The sequence below is a fragment of the Aethina tumida genome, chromosome 2 (assembly GCF_024364675.1).
Source record: "Aethina tumida isolate Nest 87 chromosome 2, icAetTumi1.1, whole genome shotgun sequence".
NCBI lineage: Eukaryota > Metazoa > Arthropoda > Insecta > Coleoptera > Nitidulidae > Aethina > Aethina tumida.
The window spans coordinates 16,625,144-16,649,342 of NC_065436.1; the positions used below are offsets into that span (position 1 = coordinate 16,625,144).

At 25.3% G+C, this 24,199-nt stretch overlaps 1 protein-coding gene across 5 annotated transcripts in view; it reads left to right on the forward strand.

The window, feature by feature from the left end:
• LOC109597555 (band 7 protein AGAP004871) overlaps positions 1 to 24,028 on the forward strand; it is a 52,258-nt gene extending 28,230 nt beyond the window's left edge. For 3 of the 5 annotated variants that reach the window (XM_020013278.2, XM_049963516.1, XM_020013279.2), the window contains 3 exons: positions 5,471 to 5,730; positions 11,700 to 11,880; positions 22,853 to 24,028. In XM_020013278.2, coding sequence (XP_019868837.1) covers positions 5,471 to 5,730; positions 11,700 to 11,880; positions 22,853 to 22,966 — 555 coding nt within the window. In that variant the 3' untranslated portion in view covers positions 22,967 to 24,028. Of the gene's footprint in view, positions 1 to 5,470; positions 5,731 to 11,699; positions 11,881 to 18,562; positions 19,253 to 20,560; positions 22,651 to 22,852 lie in introns of those variants that run through there. The other 2 variants (XM_049963514.1, XM_049963513.1) reach the window with 2 other exon arrangements.
• The last annotated feature ends 171 nt before the right edge of the window (positions 24,029 to 24,199 follow it).

Consider the following 24,199-nt stretch of genomic DNA (forward strand, 5'->3'; position numbering starts at 1 on the left):
TTTGACAAATAAAACGTTATTCTCAATAAATATGTAATATTTTTCAAATATTCAATACGTGTTGCTTATTAATTATTATACGAATTGATTATAACTGATTATTTAAATACAATAAAAGCTCTGTATTCCCGACTAAAGATTTCTTTATTCGCAGATCTAAATCTGAATATCGGTATGATATGCTTTGTAAACGCGCCATCAAATGAACTAATAAAAAAGTAAAATAGACCTTATTACAACTATGCCAAAAGTGTGTTTTTAAATAATATCGATCATATTTTTTATAGTAGTTTAAAGGTTACTTTACTGATTAATTAAAAAAAATTAAATGGTACCTATTAAAAATGGATCTAATAGCGTATAAAATAAATTACTTTTAATATAATCAACTTATTCTTAGAATTTGTTTAATAGTAACTAATTATTAGATTGGTTGCGCATTCGCCATTTTTAACAACAGTTGTAAAAATGGTGAATGCGAAACAAAAAACTTAATTAAAATATTCAAATGAATTAGAATAAGGTATTTGATAACATAAAATTAATTGTATAGTTATAATTAAACAATTTGTTTGCGCATTCACGATATTTAAACATTTATTAAACATATCAAAATTATATTTTTTATAGTATTTTAAAGGTTACTTTACTGATTAATTAAAAAAATGTTAATAGTAGCTGTTAAAAATGGATCTAACAATGGATAAAATAAATTACTTTTAATATAATCAACTTATTCTTAGAATTTGTTTAATATTAATTATTTATATATTGGATTGGTTACGCATTCGCAACAGTTGTAAAAATGAGAGGACCTTCCTATTAAAATTATGAGCTCATCTGGGAGACAATTTTTCAGTGCCGGAAGTATATACAATATTTTAAATTGTGCCATTTACAATTTTTGTTTTTTCCTTTCTTTTGAATTTTTCATTATTAAATCTACTCTTTTGTCCATCTAATATCAATTTTTTTTTATTTTATAACAATCAAAGTAGATAAACTTTCTTTACAAACAGAACCCAAATACTTTAAGTAAAAAAAATTGAAAAAAGAGCGTAATTTAATATAAATATCATTATCCTTTTATAAATTTAATTCATATGTTCGAAAAAGACACATTCTCTTAAAATTAAAAGTCACAAAAGTTGAATATGTTATTTAAATATTTGAAATAAAGGCCATGGGACGATAAGAATACGGAATTGACCCCAGATAGGTATCAGGCACATAATTTCAGGAAATGTTGGTACTCATAAGATACTTCGATGCTTTCAAATCTTTATCTATTGTCGTTTCTGAATAAATAAAAAAATACTGAAAATCAGTAAAAATTGTTATTCTCAGCACCTTGTGAATCGATTGATCTAAAAATCTATAATGTTTTGGTGCATTATAGCTTCTAGGAAAAAAAAATAAGAGTTATATCTGTTCATAAGAACTTTTAAAATAGATTATTTTATTAATTTTGATTTTTAACTATGTTACGATAACGATAAAAATATGAAACTAGTTTTTTTTTAATTCCTCATTCAATTTTCGATGAAATTATGAGTTTCGGGAATTTTTTAAAACGGTACGTCACATTGAAAAAAAAAAAAAAATAAAATTTCTTTTTATGATTTAACCGGTATTTAGATCAATCGATTCACAAGGTGCTGAGAATAACAATTTTTACTGATCTTTAGTATTTTCTGATTTATTCAGAAACGGTAACAGTTAAAGATTTGAAACTTGCAGCGTCGAAGTACCTTATGAGTACCAACTTTTTCTGTAATTATGAACCTGATGTCTTTTTGGGGCCGATTCGATATTTTTATCGTCCCACGGCCTTTCCTCATCCAAGGCTCAAGAAATAATATAATGATTTTCTAAAGATGTGAATAATATTTTACTACATCAGGTCAAAATCACTAATACATAATGAAATAATTTGTTAACACTATACAGAAAAAAATCGTAATAGGTGTTGTTGCCACTTTAATTATTTCCAGCTTTTCTAATTAGAACAGGTCCCACAACTATGCAATTACCTTTAATTTTCATCCCATAATAGAATTATAAATAAAGTAGGTGACTTTAACTAAGCAATAAACATTTATATACGTTTTGACAAAAACATTAACGTTACTTAATTTTTTCTAGACTCAATGTCACTGTTACTTAAAATTGACTCCATTCAACGGTTCCTTATTTATAACGTTGCCCATCATCCATCTGGGGAAAATCTAATTGCCAAATATTACTGACAGTTCAAATATTTGCCAGCCATCAGAAGCGTGTTCTGTTTTTCTAGTTATCCTACAATAAAGTGAGTGGAATTTAATGTGGTCACGAAACGATGGTGTTGGAAATAAAACTCCGGTTTTCTAATTACTTTAACATAAATAACGCAAGGAAAAATACGATGTTGTTTTACCAAACAAAATTCGTTAGCATTAAACTACAATGAATGGCTTTTTCTGGAACAAAATTATGTTTACGCTGTTTTTTTTTTCGCGTTTTACCTTGTTAAAAATGTCTCAAATAAAATTTGCATCACATAAATAAATATGATATAATAATACCTTATAAATAAATTTCAATAACATAAAAACATCAATGAGACGGACTTCCATTGATCATGAATATAAAATTTAAAATTTGCATAATGGGCCTCGTGGCTTTAGCAATACGAGATTTCTCAACTTCATTTTAAATTTATTCCGGAGGAAAATAAAATTGCCTGTATGTGACTTCCAGCTTTTAACATTCCTTTTGTTTGTCGACTTGACAAAGATCGATCTACCTAAGTTTATAATATGAAGGTCTTTACCACAATTTTCTTGTGGACATTTTAAAAATATATTATTATCATACTTTTAATGGCCCGATTATTTTAAATGAATTTTTAACACGCAAAGTTTTAGTATTAATTAAAAATTGAAAAGTTCACTTGTTAAACAGCCCATAGCCACACCTATACAGGGAGTGGCACAAATAGGATAATGCTTATACTCTGCTAATTGTTCATTCAATGGAAAAGTAATTATTTCAATAAATGATATTCGATTTTTCGATTTATACTCATATATTTGAACAATTAAATAAGCCCATTCAAAAATTATGAGTTGAAAGTTACTTTTTAATATACGTAATTCATAACAACAAATTTTAAATGTACAGTAAAAGTTCTTTATTCGTGTGTTATATGTTCCGTGAATACAGAAAACGTGTATATGAAATGGTAATTTATATGGGATTATAGGGAATACGTTCCTAGGTGACAAAATAAACAACAAATATATAAAAAAAAATTAATTTAACTGAAGTTTTTAACCATATTGACTAATAATTATCTTCAGGCTTACTGCATCTTATCCTAATTCATTTGAAAATGTTTTTTGTTTCGCATCCACCATTTTTACAACTGTTGTTAAAAATGACGAATGAGTAACCAATCCAATATGTAATTAATTACTATTAAACAAATTCTAAGAATAAGTTGATATTTAAAGTAATTTATTTTATCCATTGTTAGACCCATTTTTCATAGGTACTACTTAAATTTTTTTAATTAATCACTAACGAGTAACCTTTAAAATATTATAAAAGGTATGATTTTGATGTTTAATAAATGTTTGAATATCGTGAATGCGCAAACAAATTGTTTAATTATAACTATATCCAAAAGGCAATTAATTTTATGTTATCAAATACCTTATTCTAATTCATTTGAATATTTTAATTAAGATTTTTGTTTCGCATTCACCATTTTTACAACTGCTGCTAAAAATGGCGAATGCGCAACCAATCCAATAATTAATTACTATTAAATAAATTCTAAGAATAAGTTGATTATATTAAAAGTAATTTATTTTATCTATTGTTAGATCCATTTTTAACAGGTACTATTTATTTTTTTTTAATTAATCACTAAAGTAACCTTTAAAATATTATAAAAAATATGATTTTGATGTTTAATAAATGTTTAAATATCGTGAATGCGCAAACAAATTGTATAATTACAACTACATCCAAAAGGCAATTAATTTTATGTTATCAAATACCTTATTCTAATTCATCTGAATATTTTAATCAAGGTTTTTGTTTCGCATTCACCATTTTTACAACTGCTGTTAAAAATGGCGAATGCGCAACCAATCCAATAATTAATTACTATTAAATAAATTCTAAGAATAAGTTGATTATATTAAAAGTAATTTATTTTATCCATTGTTAGATCCATTTTTAACAGGTACTATTTAATTTTTTTTTAATTAATCACTAAAGTAACCTTTAAAATATTATAAAAAATATGATTTTGATGTTTAATAAATGTTTAAATATCGTGAATGCGCAAACAAATTGTATAATTACAACTACATCCAAAAGGCAATTAATTTTATGTTATCAAATACCTTATTCTAATTCATCTGAATATTTTAATTAAGTTTTTTGTTTCGCATTCACCATTTTTACAACTGCTGTTAAAAATGGCGAATGCGCAACCAATCCAATAATTAATTACTATTAAATAAATTCTAAGAATAAGTTGATTATATTAAAAGTAATTTATTTTATCCATTGTTAGATCCATTTTTAACAGGTACTATTTATTTTTTTTTAATTAGTCACTAAAGTAACCTTTAAAATATTATAAAAAATATGATTTTGATGTTTAATAAATGTTTAAATATCGTGAATGCGCAAACAAATTGTATAATTACAACTACATCCAAAAGGCAATTAATTTTATGTTATCAAATACCTTATTCTAATTCATCTGAATATTTTAATTAAGTTTTTTGTGTGCAACCAATTCAATAATTAATTACTATTAAATAAATTCTAAGAATAAGTTGATTTTATTAAAAGTAATTTATTTATACGCTGTTAGATTCATTTTTAACAGGTATCATTTAATATTTTCTAATTAATCAGTAAAGTAATCTTTAAAATACTATAAAAAATATGATCGATATTATTTAAAAACATACTTTTGGCATAGTTGTAATAAGGTCTATTTTACTTTTTTATTAGTCCATTTACAAAGAATATTGTACCGATGTTCAGATTTAGATCCGCGAATAAAGAAATCTTTAGTGTATTTACCTGACTAAAACTACCCTAAAAAAAGTTTATACACTGTTGTTGTAAATTATAGTTTTTAAAACAAAACAAGTTAATAGGAAATACAAAAAAATATGGAGCTTCAATTCAAAAATAATTTTATAAAGTTCATGTAACAATCAAATACAAAACCTATTTATATAGATATAGAGGAGTATTATAACAAACAAAAAATTCAGCGAAATCCAATGGGGTTAGTCAATTTGAGGTGGAATGCCCCATATGTACCATGTTATAGCTTGCGTCGTGTTTATAAGAGTTTTCTGAATTTCGGCGACACAAAAGAACGACACGTGTCGCAAAAGAAAAGCAATTTTACCTCTACAAGTTGTTACAGTAAATCATATTCATGTTCCAGGTGTTGACAAAAGACAGTGTCACAGTCTCCGTGGACGCCGTTGTTTACTACCGGGTCTCGAACGCGACCGTATCCATAGCGAATGTGGAGAATGCACATCATTCGACCAGACTGTTGGCGCAAACGACCCTGCGAAATATTATGGGCCAGAGACCGCTTCACGAGATCCTGAGCGAACGCGAAAGTATTTCTCAACATATGAAAGCGCTACTTGATGAGGCCACCGATTCCTGGGGAATCAACGTGGAAAGGGTCGAAATGTAAGTCAGATATATTTTATTAGCGAACTTTCACAGTCCTTTTTGGCCGATTTCACGCCAAAGGGTGCGTCTAATTCCTGGATATTTCACGATCGAATTTCAATCTACCCACGTTTCCATAATTGAAAAATTATTTCCGGACCATAAACTTCCAACAATTTTTTCTTTACAAAATTAATTACATTAATACACTAATATTTTCTATTCAAATAAATGACACTCCTTTTATTCTTTACAAACGAATTTGAATGATATTTAATTTGTTGGCAACTTAAGAGAAATATTATTGTTAAAATCAAAATGTGCACATTGAAAAATAAATATTATTATACGTTTTAAAATAACATGGTTATATGTAGATTCCAACATTAAAATTTAATTTTTAATTTAAAATAGCCTAAATAAATATTTTTCCTGATCCCGCAGGTTCACTTATTTCATATAAATATTAATTTTAAATTAACATGTAAAGAGGAATTTATTAATTTTAATAATAAATTTACTTTGATATTATTCATCAAATACTAATTTATTAACAGGAAATTAAATTTACAATGGACTAAATTGTTAAAAGACAAATTAGAGACAAATTACTCAGTCACATTCACAAAGAATTTGAATTAGAGAAGATGTACGATTATGACCTACTATTAATTTGCTTTGTACGATATGTCGAGGGGATTAAATGTAATTTATTGATGTCTTTGATGTAATAAAAATAATAAGCTTTCTGTCATTGTTGGCAGAGATATTTTATGATATTTCTTAATTATTTCCAACGTTCCATACATACGAGAATAGTCCCTCGATCTAACAAAGAAAATGAAATAAATCGGAACAATTTATTATTTCTATACATAGTTTTGCTATTTATCTTTTAGAATTTTTCTTAATTCTATTTTAATTTATGAAAAGGACAGATTCTTTCGTCCAATGAATATGAGACCTTACTCATTCCAAAGGTTGTTTCTTAAGGTAACCTACCAACATTTTACTGTGGCAGAGTAGAATATATTTTGATATTGGTTGAAAAGACATTTTTCAAATGAAAAAGAGTTTTCCAAAAATGTTTAACAAATAAATATCAATTAATTTAACGTTTTGAAACTTGAGGCTTTCGAAGGTTGACTTCCAAGTATTTTTTAAAGGTCAAGTTATTTCGTATGTATTATGGAAATTCTACATATTTGTGTTTATATTATTTAGAGTTAAATTAAATACACAGAAATATCCAGCAAACATACTGAACATATATTAAATTTAGCAGTAATGTGGGACGTTTGTACATTGAGGTTGAAAAATGTAATTTTGAAATATATTTACAATTCTTCTAACTTATTAAACCTTCCACGAAAGACTGCGTACATAAACATATTTGTATATAAAACTCCTCCACCATTTTATTCTAAATTCCTTATTTTATTTTGAAAGAGAAAAGTTTATGGCAGTTTAAAAGTTTAGCATTTTGATGTATTCAGGTTTCAGAATTTATAAGTCGACATTAAATATTGAAAGTTGGTAATTTATACTTGACTTCTCACAAAACTTCGGTATTTAACCTTTGCTTAAGCCTTTTCGATGGTTTATTGTTTACAAACACTATGCACTTAGCTATTAATGTTTTATATTGATTTTATACTATTATAATAATAATAAGAATAGTAATAAATTAAACTGGGCTTTTTAGTAAAATATTGGTTCTATGTCTTGGTATGTGATATTGTATATATATATTATATAATATATTTTATTGCCTTTAATCAGGACAAAGCTGGTGTAATTAATTTTAGTAAATTGATAAATGTAATAAAGGTACAAGAGAAAGTATAATAATATTAATAAAAAATATTTTAATTAAGATATGGTTGTTTTAAATTAAAAAGGATTTTAAATTACCTTTTATACGAAGTAGAAATTAATTCATTAATTTTCTGCCTAATCCGGATTGTCTTAAAATTAATTTACCAAATCATTCATGATTCTTGCAAAATTAATAAAGGATTAGATTAAAATAACATACGGGGATTTTTAATGATTAATGAATTCAAGGATAATTTCAAGTAGGAAGTTAGTGATAATTCATAATAAATAAATTATGTTAATACACTTATTAGAAAAACGAGTCCTCAAGGTAAATATACATCAGGTCCAAATGCTTCGCACGTCAGTATATTTCAAGAATTTCGAAATTAATTCTGATCTACTGAACATGACATACATATTTAAGTTGTGGCGGCAATTATTACGAAATTTAATGTATTGGAACAGCATATTTTTTCGAATAATATTTCTTAATCAAAATATTCAAATAATCAATACGTATATAAATAATAAAGCAGTGAAATAGGTAATGTATTGATTTAATGTAAATGTTGCTTATTATCCATTTTTGTAATTATCTTCCTAGTATTTTCATATTGCATACGTGTGGCACAATACAGTGCGTAAAGAAATTACGTCAATATATAATTAAAACTCTAGAGTCTTCTAATAAGAACAGTCTTAAAAGTACTTTCAAGTTTTCAGAATAAAAGTAACTATTTACAAGACATAGGACTTAGGTATTTTCACTCAAATATTTAAACTTTTGCATCATTGATTTTAATAAATATCGGCTAAAAAATATTCATATAACATACAAAATGGAGATGATTATATATATATATATATATATATATATATATATTTATGCAGATCGTTCAAAGTTCAAAGATCAAACTCGCTTAATTGGCTAAAATTGTTTCTTCTTCGTACTCTAGGTATGGTATAGCATTTGGTATAAATTACTCAATAAAACAAATTGTGATGAAAACTAAGTCCACGCTTGTTTGACCTTAAAGATATGAAGAAAAAAGAAACAATACCTTTTTCAGTTTTAATCATATCTTATTTCAATAGGTACCTACGTTATTTAAGTTATTAAGTTAGTATACATTTAAAATGAATACATCACATCTCTCAGTATTTTATAGATGATTTAGGAAGTGTATGTGTATAAAATATTGCGACTGTTTAGTTTGTGCCATTAGTTATTTAAATTAATAAACTATATTGTATTAAATTAGCAAAAGGTTAAAATTATTATCTTAGTCTACTTATATCGTATATCAAAGCATGGCTCATTAATTTCCCAATAGGAAAGAGAAAGCTTAATCAACAATCTGCACAAAGGAAATGCTGGAACATTAGGAAATTTGGGTTTCGGCTGAATGTAAAGTAAGGAGAAAGCCATATCTCAAAGTTTAAAAATGCGTATTACTTTAAATTGAATTTATTCATGAAATCCAAAGTTTTGTTGAAAAAACTAGACTAGGATTTTATTATGGATGGTGTATTCTTTGTTATAAAGTTTTGTGTATATTATTCATTCGTCAAATATTTCTAAAATTAATTGTTAATTACCCTATTAAATATTAAATAAATAAATTTTTATAACTATGTATCAATTATTTTTTAACATGACAAACGACGTATAAGAAATAGATATATAAAATGTGTAAATAAAGTACCATATGTCAAGTTCAAGATACAAATAAACAGGAGCTGAAATATACGTTGAAGAATAGTTTTCCAAATAAACATTATTATTTACAAAATGTGGAACATGTGCATTCACTCGAATATTTGGACCTTTGCATACTTGTGATCGTCGATTCGAATAAACACGAGTCAAAAAATCATAAGGCTTACGTAGATGACACATAAATTTATGAAAATGGTTTGTCGTATGGTTATGTATTAGTATAAATATTTACAAGTCTAATAAAACAGATATTTTAGATGAACACATCCCATTTCTCCGTACTTTACTGATGTCTTTGATAATGTATCCGTATATAAAATACTGAGAATTTCCTGTATCGTGTTATTTTATGGCATTAAATTGTTCACAATAATAAACTGAATTATATTATGTTAATACATAGCACGTGTTACAATTATTACGTTAGTAAACAGATCTATGTTTATCGTATATCAAAGTGTGAACATGTGTAAGCTCTTTAACACCCTACATAACTTCCCAATAGGAAAAAGAAAGTTTAACCAACAATCTGCACGTCACAATGGAAATGCTGGAGTGTCAGGAAATTTTGTGTATGTATTGACTGAATATAAAGTAAGGAAGAACCAACATTTCAAAGTTCAAAAAATGCGTATTACTTTAAACTGAATTTATGCTGAGTTTTGTTCAGGAGAAAACTAAACTAGGGTTGTAATATGGAAGTATTATTTTTTGTTATAATATATTATATTTTTATATATTATATTATTTGTTATAATACAACATTCTTTGTAAACGTGCCGTCAAATGGACTAACAAAAAAGTAAAATAGACCTTATTACAACTATGCCAAAAGTATGTTTTTAAATAATATCGATCATATTTTTTATAGTATTTTAAAGGTTACTTTACTGATTAATTAAAAAAAATAAAATGGTACCTGTTAAAAATGGATCTAACAGCGTATAAAATAAATTACTTCTAATATAATCAACTTATTCTTAGAATTTGTTTAATAGTAACTAATTATTAGATTGGTTGCGCATTCGCCATTTTTAACAACAGTTGTAAAAATGGTGAATGCGAAACAAAAAACTTAAAAATTAAAATATTCAAATGAATTAAGATAAGATATTTGAAAACATAAAATTAATTGCCTTTTGGATGTAGTTTTAATTATACAATTTGTTTACGCATTCACGATATTTAAACATTTATTAAACATCAAAATCATATTTTTTATAGTATTTTAAAGGTTACTTTAGTGATTAATTTAAAGAATTTAAATAGTACTTGTTAAAAATGAATCTAACAATGGATAAAATAAATTACTTTTAATATAATCAACTTATTCTTAGAATTTATTTAATAGTAATTAATTATTGGATTGGTTTCGCATTCGCCATTTTTAACAGCAGTTGTAAAAAATGGTGAATGCGAAACAAAAAACTTAATTAAAATATTCAGATGAATTAGAATAAGGTATTTGATAACATAAAATTAATTGCCTTTTGGATGTAGTTGTAATTATACAATTTGTTTGCGCATTCACGATATTTAAACATTTATTAAACATCAAAATCATATTTTTTATAGTATTTTAAAGGTTACTTTAGTGATTAATGAACAGAATTTAAATAGTACCTGTTAAAAATTGATCTAACAATGGATAAATTAAATTACTTTTAATATAATCAACTTATTCTTAGAATTTGTTTAATATTAATTAATTACATATTGGATTGGTTGCGAATTCGCCATTTTTAACAACAGTTGCAAAACATATTCAAATGAATTAGGATAAGATACAGTCTGAAGATAATAATTAATCAATATGGTTAAAAACTTCAATTAAGGACATAAATAAAATTTATTTTTATTATATCTATTTATTTGTCAAATATTTCTAACTTTCACCAGTTTCACTTTTACATATCGGTGATTAGTTACATTAAGCACTATTTGATTAAAATAACTAGTCTTATTATGAAACTCGTATATAAACTTCCAGATTATACACACGTCTGCATATTGCCGTAAATTATAATTAACCTTAATTCCTGTAACTTTTTGCTACAATCCTTTATTACAACGTTTCAACATTTCGACGCACAGCGTGGCGCTCCCGGCGAATCCAGAAAGACTAATCATCATAAAGAATTTCTACTAAATTAGATATGTCTGTTCTTTGCCTTCGTACGTAATGTATGGTTGCATTTACCTCTTCCCCGTTTAATAAAGTTTGTGTCTGGAACACGTTGATACGTAAAGAATAAAATATCAAGAATTGAGTGAAAATATAAATTATATTTATGCATGGACCGAGTGTAGTTGACATTATGTATATTAAATGTGTCCATTAAAATCCAGTGCAGCTAACTGTTATCTACTCCCAGCTGCGTCTGACGTTTACCACGTCACCGAGCCTGGAACAACGAATTCATTAACGCTCCTCTCGCCGTTTCAGAAAGGATGTTCGTCTGCCGATTCAGCTGCAACGGGCCATGGCTGCGGAAGCGGAGGCTGCACGGGAGGCCCGCGCCAAAGTCATCGCCGCCGAAGGTGAACAGAAGGCCTCGAGGGCTTTGCGCGAGGCGTCAGAGGTAATAGGGGACTCTCCGGCGGCTCTTCAGCTCCGTTATCTGCAGGTAGGTGCACACGCAAGCCGTAGACGTCGTAGTTGTTTCATGGTTTCGTTTGCATCGGAACTTACTTCAACTCTATGTTTGCTCAAATATTTCGTTGATTATGAGTTTCGAATTTGTAAATATAAAAGAGAATACTCAAGACAATTAAAAACATCAGGATTTCTAAAATAGATATGCTCCAACGATTTCTTCAATTAGGCTTTACAGACATTTTAATTGAACCGAAGGTGTGTGCGAGAACACATTTTTCTTAAAGAAAGAAATAAGTAAAAAATTGGATATTTTCGAATTTTTTCTACGATAGTCCTAAATCAGTTGCAAATATATAAAAAAATCCTGCCAAATTTCAGCTCTTAATATTAATATTAACCCGACCCCAAGAGTTAAAGTTTTAAATGTAATTAACATGGGAAAAGTTCTGTTGTTTATTTCGAATTTTTTATCTCATTAACTAATGAACGAACTATATTAACATATAGGTATTCTTATAGAAAATTTTATGCTGTATAAAAATTGTGTCTTATGATTTTTCACTAACTATACTGGTTCGAAAGTTAGAGGTCAAAATTGATTTTATAGACAATTTAATTTTTTTTTTCACTTTTTTCAAGATATCTTGTAATGTTTCAGAATTCAAAAATACTTGTAATCAATAATTTTTTGTGGTGATATTTATACTTCAAAGATTTTTTGAAATAAAAAATGATGTGGATTATGACTTATAACATGTTTTTTATTTTTTAATTATTACATCATGATTAAAATGAATCGAATAACTTTTGAACCAGTATAGTTAGCGAAAGAACAATGTTCCAAAATTCAAAAACACTTGAAACTTACGTAATTTTGAGGATTAACAATAAAAAAATCATTTTGAGGATTAATAATAAAAAAAAATTGTTCAATCAATAATTTTTTTAGACACAGTTATACCTCAGAGATGTTATGAAATAAAAAATAATGTGGATTATGAATTATAACATGTTTTCCATTTTTAAATTATTACATCCTGATAAAAATTAAGAAAAACATGAAATTATCTATAACTTCAATTTTGACTTTGAATAACTTTTGAACCAGTATAGTTAACGAAAAATCATAAGAGACCATTGTTGTAGAATGTCAAATTTCCTATAAGAATAATTATGTGTTAATATAGTTCATTGATTAGCCAATGAGTTAAAACATTTGAAATAAATAACAGAATAATGTTCCAAAATTCAAAAATACTTTAAACTTACGTCATTTTGAGGATTAATAATAAAAAAATTGTACAATCAATAATTTTTTTAGACACAGTTATACCTCAGAGATTTTCTGAAATAAAAAATGATGTGGATTATGAATTATAACATGTTTTTCATTTTTAAATTATTATATCCTGATAAAAATGAAGAAAAACATGAAATTGTCTATAACTTCAATTTTGACTTCGAATAACTTTTGAACCAGTATAGTTAGAGAAAAATCATAAGAGACCATTGTTGTAGAATGTTAAAATTCCTATAAGAATACCTATATGTTAAAATAGTTCGTTGATTAGTCAATTAGTTAAAAAAATTGGAATAAACAACAGAACTTTTTCCACGTTATTTCCATTTAAAACATTGACTGTCGTGTGTGCCGGGTTATTATTAATATTAGGAGCTGAAATTTGGCAGGAATTTTTTATATATATTTGGGACTGTCGTGGAAAAAATATTCAAAATAAGCACTACTCGTGAGTAACCGATTTAGACGCCGTATTTTGCCTTAGAAGTTCATCAAAAACAAAGATCATCCTGAAAATTTGAGCCTGATTCGATCAATTTATGTAAAATAAAAAAATAAACAAATATTTTTGGACGTATTCTATCTACCCCCGAATTTACCTAGCCTTGTATAACTTAAAAAATGCCTGTAAAAATTATCAATTTTAATAGAAATTTCGGAAATGGTTGGAGGTATCAAAATTGAAAATTTAATTCACTTTTTTCTATCTAGTCCTATTAACCTATTTTGGAACACCATGCCCACAAAACATGTATTTTCTATGACTAAACTCTTGATCAACAAGATATTTCACATTTACTTTATGCGATGTATTTTGATTCGGCATTGTTATGGATAATTGTAAACTTACTGCTAGATAACAGCTGTTATCTAAATCGATCTGAAGTTATTCAGATGCACTTACTGCATGTCAAATATTTATATCTTGGCGCACCTTTTCCATACGTATGCGGCATGTGATATCCTTTTTCAGCTTTATCTATTTCTATCATATTTTGGCTTTTAGAGTTTTATTGAGTTATTAAAGTTGTTTATTCCACTTTCAGTTCCTGAAATATTTTTTGAGGGATTACATTAAAAATAACTTTTTTATTTATAATTTAATTAATAATAGCTCAAAATATAAACAATAAAAAGTCTTATTCATGCTAAAAAAATTGTTTACCATACAATTACTGAAATCTGGGGTATATTTTGAGAAATAATAGGTACTTCATTGATTTTCGTACCCAAATAAAATCAAAATAAGTTGCTATATCTTTTGGATACTTTAGTAAATTTTCCTCATTTTTAGACTGTAAAAATGATATGATTTAATAGATGATGTATGTCAGTGACAATTTTGATGGCATGCAATAAATTTTTTATTCTCAAAAGATAGTGTTCATTAGTTGTAGTTTACTTTATGTATATTGTAGTATATGTAGTTTACTTTATGTATATTTATAACGTAATGATTAAAAACTTTAATGACTCAATAAATTTAAGTATGCAATTTTATAAATCATTAAATAATTTCAATTAAATCATCTTTTTAAAGTTAAAACTCGTTATTTAATAATTTTGGTTTTAATACTTTTTTTTGTAATTTAATGTATATTTTATAGAACGAATTAAACATAAGGGCGCAGTAAATTCATTTGTATTTGATATAAATACACTTTAAATAATGTGTAAAAAACAATACTTTATTAATACATAATATTTAATTACAGTGTTTACTGATAAATGCTATTAAATTATAAATTAGTTGTTTTTTGCACAGTTGTATAAAGATTTAAAAATATAATAATGAGTTATTGCCGCTTTTATTTGTACACATTTTTATGTGAATGAATTCTTAAACTTCCCTAGTAAGTACTTCAATACAGCTAAAAGTACTATAAAGAGATTTAATGTAGTTTTACGACGTCGTTACTTCAAATAAGTATTTCCGTATTTTGTACAATTTAATACGAATCCCTAATTATATTCCATGATAATTAGAGACGAATGTTGTTGTTGAATATACGGGACAATTTAAATAAGCGAAATGACAAAACCTTGTTTGGATTTAATCTCTCTTCATATTACGGTGTTTATTTTTAGATATACCTACATGTACTTAATCAATTTGTTTTGTTTGTTTTACCATTTCTCTTATCTACTTGTGGACATTATTTTTAATATCGGTAATATTGGTTCACATGACTTAACTTCAGATTAAAAACGTTGATGTTTTTGTTTTTTTTACCCGTACAACGATTGATATACTGATAAATAGAGTGGATTAATAATATGATCCTTCTTTTATAACAGAAAAAAAAAAAAAAAAATAATTTAAAATTAAAATTTTAAGTTATAAACAATTATTTGTTGACATCTAATTTTTTACTTTATCTAAATTAATTTACATATACTGTATGTCATTTATCATAGTGGAGGTACGTTCAACTGATGTCACTTTATAGAGTATACAATTGTTCTGTTAGACTGATCCACCCCAATAATCTCGAGACATTTGAAATTATGTGTTGAAAATAGATTAATTGCATTGTTCATTTCTGGATACGACATGAATGCGTCTAGTTTGTCAAATTAATTGTTAAATAAGCATGTCTACTTGAAGTAAATTTTACTACATATTCCTCATATTATACAAACTTCGTCAAACGTGAATTTGAACGAATTAAATAGTAATACTTATCTAATAAAATTATATGAAGAGGAATTTAGTTATTTACATTGCTCAAATAATCTATTTTTGAAATGATTTATATAGAAGAATTTTTGTTAAATCATTTAAAAAATATTAAATATTTCAAATGGTCGTTTGAAATTAAATTCCGCAACTCTTCAATTAATAACCAAACTTTATTCGAATTTGATTTGATTTTTGGTGTTGTCCTTTAGGTTTCATATCGTTCTATAAGTTTTCAATTAGATTTAAATCCGAACTTTACGATGGTCAATCGAGAACTTATACATGATTATCTTTTAATCAATTTTGATTAACTGTGGACGCATACTTCTGAAAATTATCCTGCATAAAAATAATGTAACTGCTGAATTACGTTATCAAATCTCTTTTAACATACGTAAAATGTGTGATATCCGTCATTTTTAAGATGTGTGACTAAAAATATAGAAAAACATATAGAATATTGAAATATGTTTTATTTACTTATAATGTTAGACAATTTTGAGTTAAATGAAGTTCAATTAACAATCAAAATTCATTTGAATTTGATTTGATTTTTGGAGTTTTGCTTTATGTTTCATAGTTTTCAATTAGATTTAAATCCGGACTTTCTCCGTTCCGTTTTTAAGATGTGGATTATGAATTATAACATGTTTTTCATTTTTAAATTATTACATCCTGATAAAAATGAAGAATAACATGAAATTGTCTATAACTTCAATTTTGACCTCGAATAATTTTTGAACCAGTATAGTAAACGAATAATCATAAGAGACGATTGTTGTAGAATGTTAAATTTCCTATAAGAATACCTATATATTAATATAGTTCACTGATTAGTCAATGAGTTAAAAAATTTGAAATAAACAACAGAACAATGTTCTAAAATTCAAAAATACTTGAAACTTACGTCATTTTGAGGATTAATAATAAAAAAAAATGTTCAATCAATAATTTTTTTGGTCACAGTTTTACCTCAGATATTTTCTGAAATAAAATAGATGTGAAATATGAATTATAACATGTTTTTCATTTTTAAATTATTACATCATGATAAAAATGAAGAAAAACATGGAATTGTCTATAACTTCAATTTTGACCTTAAATAACTTTCGAACCATTATAGTCACCAAAAAATTATAAGAGACCATTTTTGCAGAATATTAAGTTTTCTACAAGAATACCTATATATTAATATAATTCATTGATTAGTCAAATTTGAAATAAACAACAGAACAATGTTCCAAAGTTCAAAAATACTTTAAACTTCACTTTGAGAATGAATAATAAAAAAAATTGTTCAATTATTAATTTTTTTTGTTCACAGTTATAGTAACTGCTGAAATACCTTATCAAATCTCTCTTAGTATACGTAAAAAGCATACATTTTTAAGATGTGTGACTAAAAATATAGAAAAACATATAGAATATTGAAATATGTTTTATTTACTTATAATGTTAGACAATTTTGAGTTAAATGAAGTTCAATTAACAATCAAAATTCGTTTGAATTTGATTTGACTTTTGGAGTTTTACTTTATATTTCGAATCGTTCTATAAGTTTTCAATTATATTAAAAATCGGGACTTTTTCCATTCTGTTTTTAAGATGTGTGACTAAAAATTCAGGAAAACATATAGAACATTGAAACAAATAAATCCCTTTATCCCTGCAAAAAGTTTAATATATTTTGTGCTGTTTATCTGACATCCATTCTATATTTTGATTTTTGACTTCTTTATCCATCCATTCATTGTTTAGCCAATCTGGCTTTCCTTAAGGATATGTACGTAGATTTTAATATAATAATAATAATATAAAATACTGTATTTTATTTATTTATCAGTATTTTATCAGCAAAATTATATTATATCTCTTTAAAGTACTTTTTTTATAAATATGCATTGTTTGATTGAAAATTATCGTAGTGTGTAGTTAAGAATGTTTAAGTAGTGTAGCGTTAAAATTGTGAACCGTGACCTGACAAAGAACTTTTAAATATTTATAACATAGAAGCTTGTTTCAATATGCTTTTTCTGTTATGTGGTTAAAAGTTATTATTTCAGAAAAAAACATAATAATATAATACATATAATTATTTATGCATGCATTAGGACTCTTTTAAAACTTTTTAATTAATAGTTTCGTACTTCGAAAATTTTTAATATTCTGTTTAAATATGTTTCATAAAACTAACAGAAACATTATATATATACTTATATTTTTATTGTATTTTCAAAAGTATATAAAATAAAAATTGAATGAAGAAAATCAATACATTTGATCACTAGATTAGACTTGATATTTTAATATTTAATCTTATATTCTCATTGGAATTTAAAACAATTTATAATAATCTATATTAACCAAAGTCTAGGCAGATTGAATGTTTATAAATGAACATGCTATTTGTTAAAAATAACATTTTTGATTAAAGTCAAAGGTAGGTAAAATAAAAGACAAGTGTAGCATGTTATACAAATACTGTTTAATTTTTAATTTTATATTTCCTTAATATCACCTTAATAACGTTTTCAAAATAAAATAATGTTTAATTACTTTAAGTTTAACATTAGTCTAATATTTTAATTATTTTTTATATTAATGAGCTTACTAATTTTTTTTTTATTAACGCCTTATATTGACTAACAATTGTCGTTCTTAGTCAGGTCATATTAACAATTTGTTTATAACTCTACACTTAATCATTAATTTATTAATTTTCGTCAGACACTGAACACAATATCAACTGAGAAGAATTCTACCATCGTATTTCCGCTACCCATTGACATACTTTCGTATTTCATGAAAGCTCAACAATCATTGGTGGAATAATATAAGCTTTGACAGTACTAAGGTTCTTTATGAGATAATCATATTAACGAATTTTTGTGTATTATTTGTTACACGTTGCCGTTAGTGTCTTTCTCTCGTCCGAAACATTCTGTAATAAGCACTTTATTAAATAACACAGTGGTTACCAGGAACCAATGCAAAATCAAACCAATGTTTATAAAATTCAGTCAAATCATTTTTCATGACTGAATGAAAAACTGAGAGGCAACATCTAAGAAATAAATGCACGATCATACTATCGATGTTTTTTCGATTGTTTTATAGAATTATATTTTAGCAGTATTATAGGTCACTGTATTTGCATTTTAATATTAAGACTTAAGATTACTAGACGGCCAAAGATTTTTATCACTATCACGTTTTAGTAAGTATAACTGACGATTTTATTACATTTTGTAAAAACGACTAATTTAAATTGACCAAATATGAAGATTAATATAATAAAATAAATATTTTACTATAATAAACTAATGATATAAATATTTTAATATCATATCACATTTGAGTTAACAACTATTTGGATATTTTGTATCAATTTTTATTAAAAATTTGCCACTTTGAACAATCAAACACCTATTTTCCAATTTTAATGTTATCAAATAAAAATGATTTTATTTTTAATTGTTATAGCATCTATTTTATGTATTAGTTGTTATTAAAATAAATTACAGGGTAAGTGAACTCAAAAAGTCTTCCTTAATATGTGATATATTATTGTATTGAAATTTATTAATTTTTGAATATTTGAAATAGGATCACATATTTATGTGGATAGTTTTCGTTTTCACTTACATAGTTAAATTAATATTATATATTAATGAGAATTAAATAATTGAAATGATTATTGATTTATTGAATATCTAGAGTACTGAGAAACTCTTGAAACGTCCACGTTATTATATTTTATTTATGACAAAATTGATTCCTTTTGTTTAATTAATATTACATTGAGGGTGATTCTGCTCAAAAATCAATAAGTATTGATTAAAGGTATAATGTTACTAAATAAGTAGTCTATCATATTCACAGTTAATGTGCAGATTTTTGCCATAGCTTTATTTAATTAATTATGTTGATTAAATAAAATACACTAAACATAAACATTGTAAAAATATTATAATATACTAATATAATAAAAATAAAATGTGTGTACTTGGTTAATTTATTAAAGTTTTAATAATATTAGCATGTACTTGTTTGCACGATATTTGAAAGCACATTTTGATGTTTTACGTTATATTGGAAAGGATATAAGTAAATCTTAACACGGGGAATGAAAGTTATTTGACAGGTCACGGTTAAATTTGATATTGTAAACTTCAATGTAATTTTCACGCTTTGGTGAATGATCAGTTCAACTAAGCTATTCAATAATCACTTTGAACTATTGTCATTGTTGATTAGGATTTCCCAAACAACTATTTTCTTCTTTAGAAAGTTTCCTTTTTTCTAAAATTTATCTACAGTCAGTCAAATTTTTATTAGTATTAAATAAATTCAAGCAAAAATTTATGTACAGGGTATTCACGGCTCAGTACTCAACTTAAATATCTTATTGGTGTTGCGACTATTCATAACATAAATATAAGTTAATTAATATATGTCGTGTATTCTATGGCTATGCAATTTAATGTTAAATAGCGTTAGGATAGAAAATTAGATATTCACCACATGTACATATTAATGTTCTGAAAGGAATACCACGTAAGGTATTTTAATTTAGTATTGAATATACTGTATATATTTTTAGCTCGTTTATAAAGCGAAAAACACAAGTTAAATGTCTGATTTTGAAGGCTTAATTGAACTTTACTGTAATTGACTTTACACTTTGATGTCAAATTAAATTGCATTCTTTATTATTTTAAACAGACTCTCACGAAAATATCATCTGGAAAGAGCTCAACGATAATATACCCAGTACCCCTGGACATGATATCATTGTTTATGGGCAAAAACGCTGAAAACGAATAAACGAGACTTAAGTTAAATAATTTGAGTTGGGAATGATCGAAGTTACAGACGTAACCATTTTAACAGAATTTTATCAGTTTGTCTTAATCACATACATGTCTCATTTATTTTTTAGTTATATAGAATATTTAGATAATATATTTCTTCTCTTCCATGAAACGAAAGGCATATAACATAACAATATACAGATATTACTTTTGCAAAATTTGGAAAAAATATAAATTGACATTGGTGCATGGACCATTATACCTTATGAGTGAAATTCACTTTGTTATAGGGTATTTAAAATCCAGTATGTCTTACTAAATCAATACCTGACAAACTGATAAGTATAAACAAACCATCTATCACATAACCTGACGTTAACTATTTTCAGGCAAGAAAATATATCGAATTCTTAGTGTGATATAAAAAATAGTTTAGTAAAACACAAAAAATAAATAATAACTGTGATTCAAGGGAGTTAAATTCATGTTTTACTTGTAAATAAAAAATAGTTACCAAGCACCAATATTAATTTTGACAAAAAGAAAAATGAATTGGAACTAGAATTAAAAAAATATTTATTTACATGAATTTCTGTTACTGTGGTCACCATTAATGTAACAGTTGAATTTTTAAATAAAGATTTTTATAAATAGATGTTTGACATCAACAAATTTTATACAAACTGGTTACACAATATTTTTAAATAAAATAATATTATCCAGTCATAAAATTTTTTGTTCCAAATAGGTAATATGATTTTTATGTAGAATTTTTTGTAACTAAATAATATTAATTAGTATTAGAAGTTGAAATTTAGAAAGTAGATATGTATTCTATATTTTTTTTTTGTATATAACGTACAAATTAATATTCTTAAATATATTCATTTCATTTATTTTATGCTACCAGTTTATCTGAGCAAAAGTAATGCCATGGGAATTGACGACATCAAACAAAACATTATAATTAATAACTCACAAATTATGAAAAAGAATATAACCTATTTTAGGGTCGAAGGAAAAAGTACTTTAAATTTCTTTAAATTATTGTGGTTTATTTGTATTAAATGATTCATTTGAAATACAATTTCATATTTCATCAAAAGATTTTTGGAAATTAGAAATTCTAATGATTTATGGTAAGGAATTCAATGGTAAACTTAAGTTGATTTTAAATTTTTGTTTTATTTATTACATTTCTATTTTAATTAAAATTACTCATCATATATTCATTTATTATCTCCACACATTTAGAAGCTTGAAAATGTTCAAATTTTTATTTACGACGGTAGATCACTTTATTAAAAATTTAAATTTTATAATGGACTCATTCAAGTAATTAACACATACATATGCCTAAGGGATTAGTTAACCATAAACATATTCATATTACATGAGAATTTGTGCATATTTGCCCTCAATGTTACTATATATTGACCATGCTAATATTATAATCAACTTCATAATGCAGTAATAAATATTTGTGCACGCTTGTTACTTAACTAAAGTACTGTTACTTTATGTGTTGCAGATAAATATTGTGTTACTGTATTTTTTTGGCTCAAAAATATGTGTTAAATCTGGAAAGAATACTTTCCAAATTAAGTTTTATTTAAAAGTATTTAAAAAATTGCACTCTGAAATATGTCAAAATGAGATTATTGTTGTTAATTTGGAACATCTTTCTAAGATATTATAATAGCTGTTAGATATAATGAAGTGTCAGTATTACTGTTTACTTAGATTTTAAGGCACAATATATAAAAGTGACTGTCATATGAATTCTACAAGTGTATATTTAACTAATTGTGGTACAAAATGAATCATAATTATCATTTGTGAGTGTGACACAACTTAAGTACTGTGCACGCATATAGGAACCAATTTTGAAGATAATCCAAACATTATTGAGTCTCATTCATTTTGTAACACATCATTCATGTTTACTATTTCAACACAGTGTTATAAAAATGTATTCAATACATTACTTACTAAGCAATATATCTTTGTTTTTCTGCTATCACATTTCTACAGCTTACAATCATCCTTTCTTTCTCCTTGTGCTTTTTGTTTAGAATTCTAGAACTGAGAAGACACTAATTGAAATTCATTAAAACTTCACTTATATAACTATATTTCTTTTGTCTCAGTTCTAGAATGTTTCTGAAAACCAAACTGATTGTATTTGATTTTAATTATGCAGACTCTGAACACTATATCTGCAGAGAAGAACTCAACGATTGTGTTTCCTTTGCCGATTGATATGTTAACCTATTTCATGAGGGCCCAAGAAGCAATGAATAATGCACAGGGTTGAGCCACCAAAATTGTTTGAAATTTTCTTAGTATTTGTTAGCTGTTAATGTACTAAAAGTAAGTATTATCCTAAAATCACCATTTCGATTTTTACTCGATCAAAAATTAATATTTAAGTAAATAAGTAAATAAAAATATTAATCTGAATATATTTTCCGATAACACTAAAGTAAATAAGTAAATAAAAATATTAATCTGAATATATTTTCCGATAACACTAAACTACCACTAATGCATTAAATTTTTAGTATGCATATTTAAATATTAGTTACTTATAGGAAAAGAAGTGGATAAAATTTTTTCTCATGAATTTAAGATAGAGGTGTCTCGACACAAACCTTTTATTATTAGGTAATTTTTAACTTGAGTATTTGTTTAATTGCAATTTAGTATTTTTAGATTTTATTTACTATGTCACATAAATTTTAATTATGTAATCGGTAATAATAATAATAATAAAAATAATAATAGTAATTAATTTTCTATGTAACATAGAAATGTAATAATTGATATATGAATAATTTACGTGAATAAAGTGCAAAATAAGCTATTTATATTTGGGTCTTTAGAAACAGATATTGAAGGAGATATTGGCTAAAATGATTGGAACATTTCAATATTATATGTTTTTTATTAAATTAAATTTAATTAAATTAATTTAATAATTTTTTATTAATAAATTAAAAATTTATTAGATAAATTATATTAAATTAAATTACTAAGTTTGACTTGGTTTTAATTTTTATATATAACTATTTTTAATGTTTATTTTGGGTTGAAGAAGTTTTAAAAAATTTTAAAATGTGGTATACAAAATAATATAAACTATGAGAGAAAATATCTGTCAGTGCAAAGTACAGAAATGCCACAGTAAAAATTATTTGTCTTGGAAAATTTATTAATTTATGTTAATTTTTATTTTTTCGTGTGTATAAATAATTTTTATTTTTATAATGTTCCTTACATTTTGACCAATCTCTGTAAAAACTAATATTACAAACATTACGATAACATGCACATGAAATTGTTAATAAATTTTAATAAATAAAGTTTGTAAAATATCTTTCAGAGTTTTAGTAACCAACAAATAATTTATTTTCATATTAAGCCAAAACGTACCAGGTAAGTACTTATATATATGGTATTTGTTGTAACCATGTTGTTGTGTGTTATCGTGAGTGTGTTTGTGATGTGATTTTTTTTAATTTCATCTGAAGAAATTAAATTGTTGTCT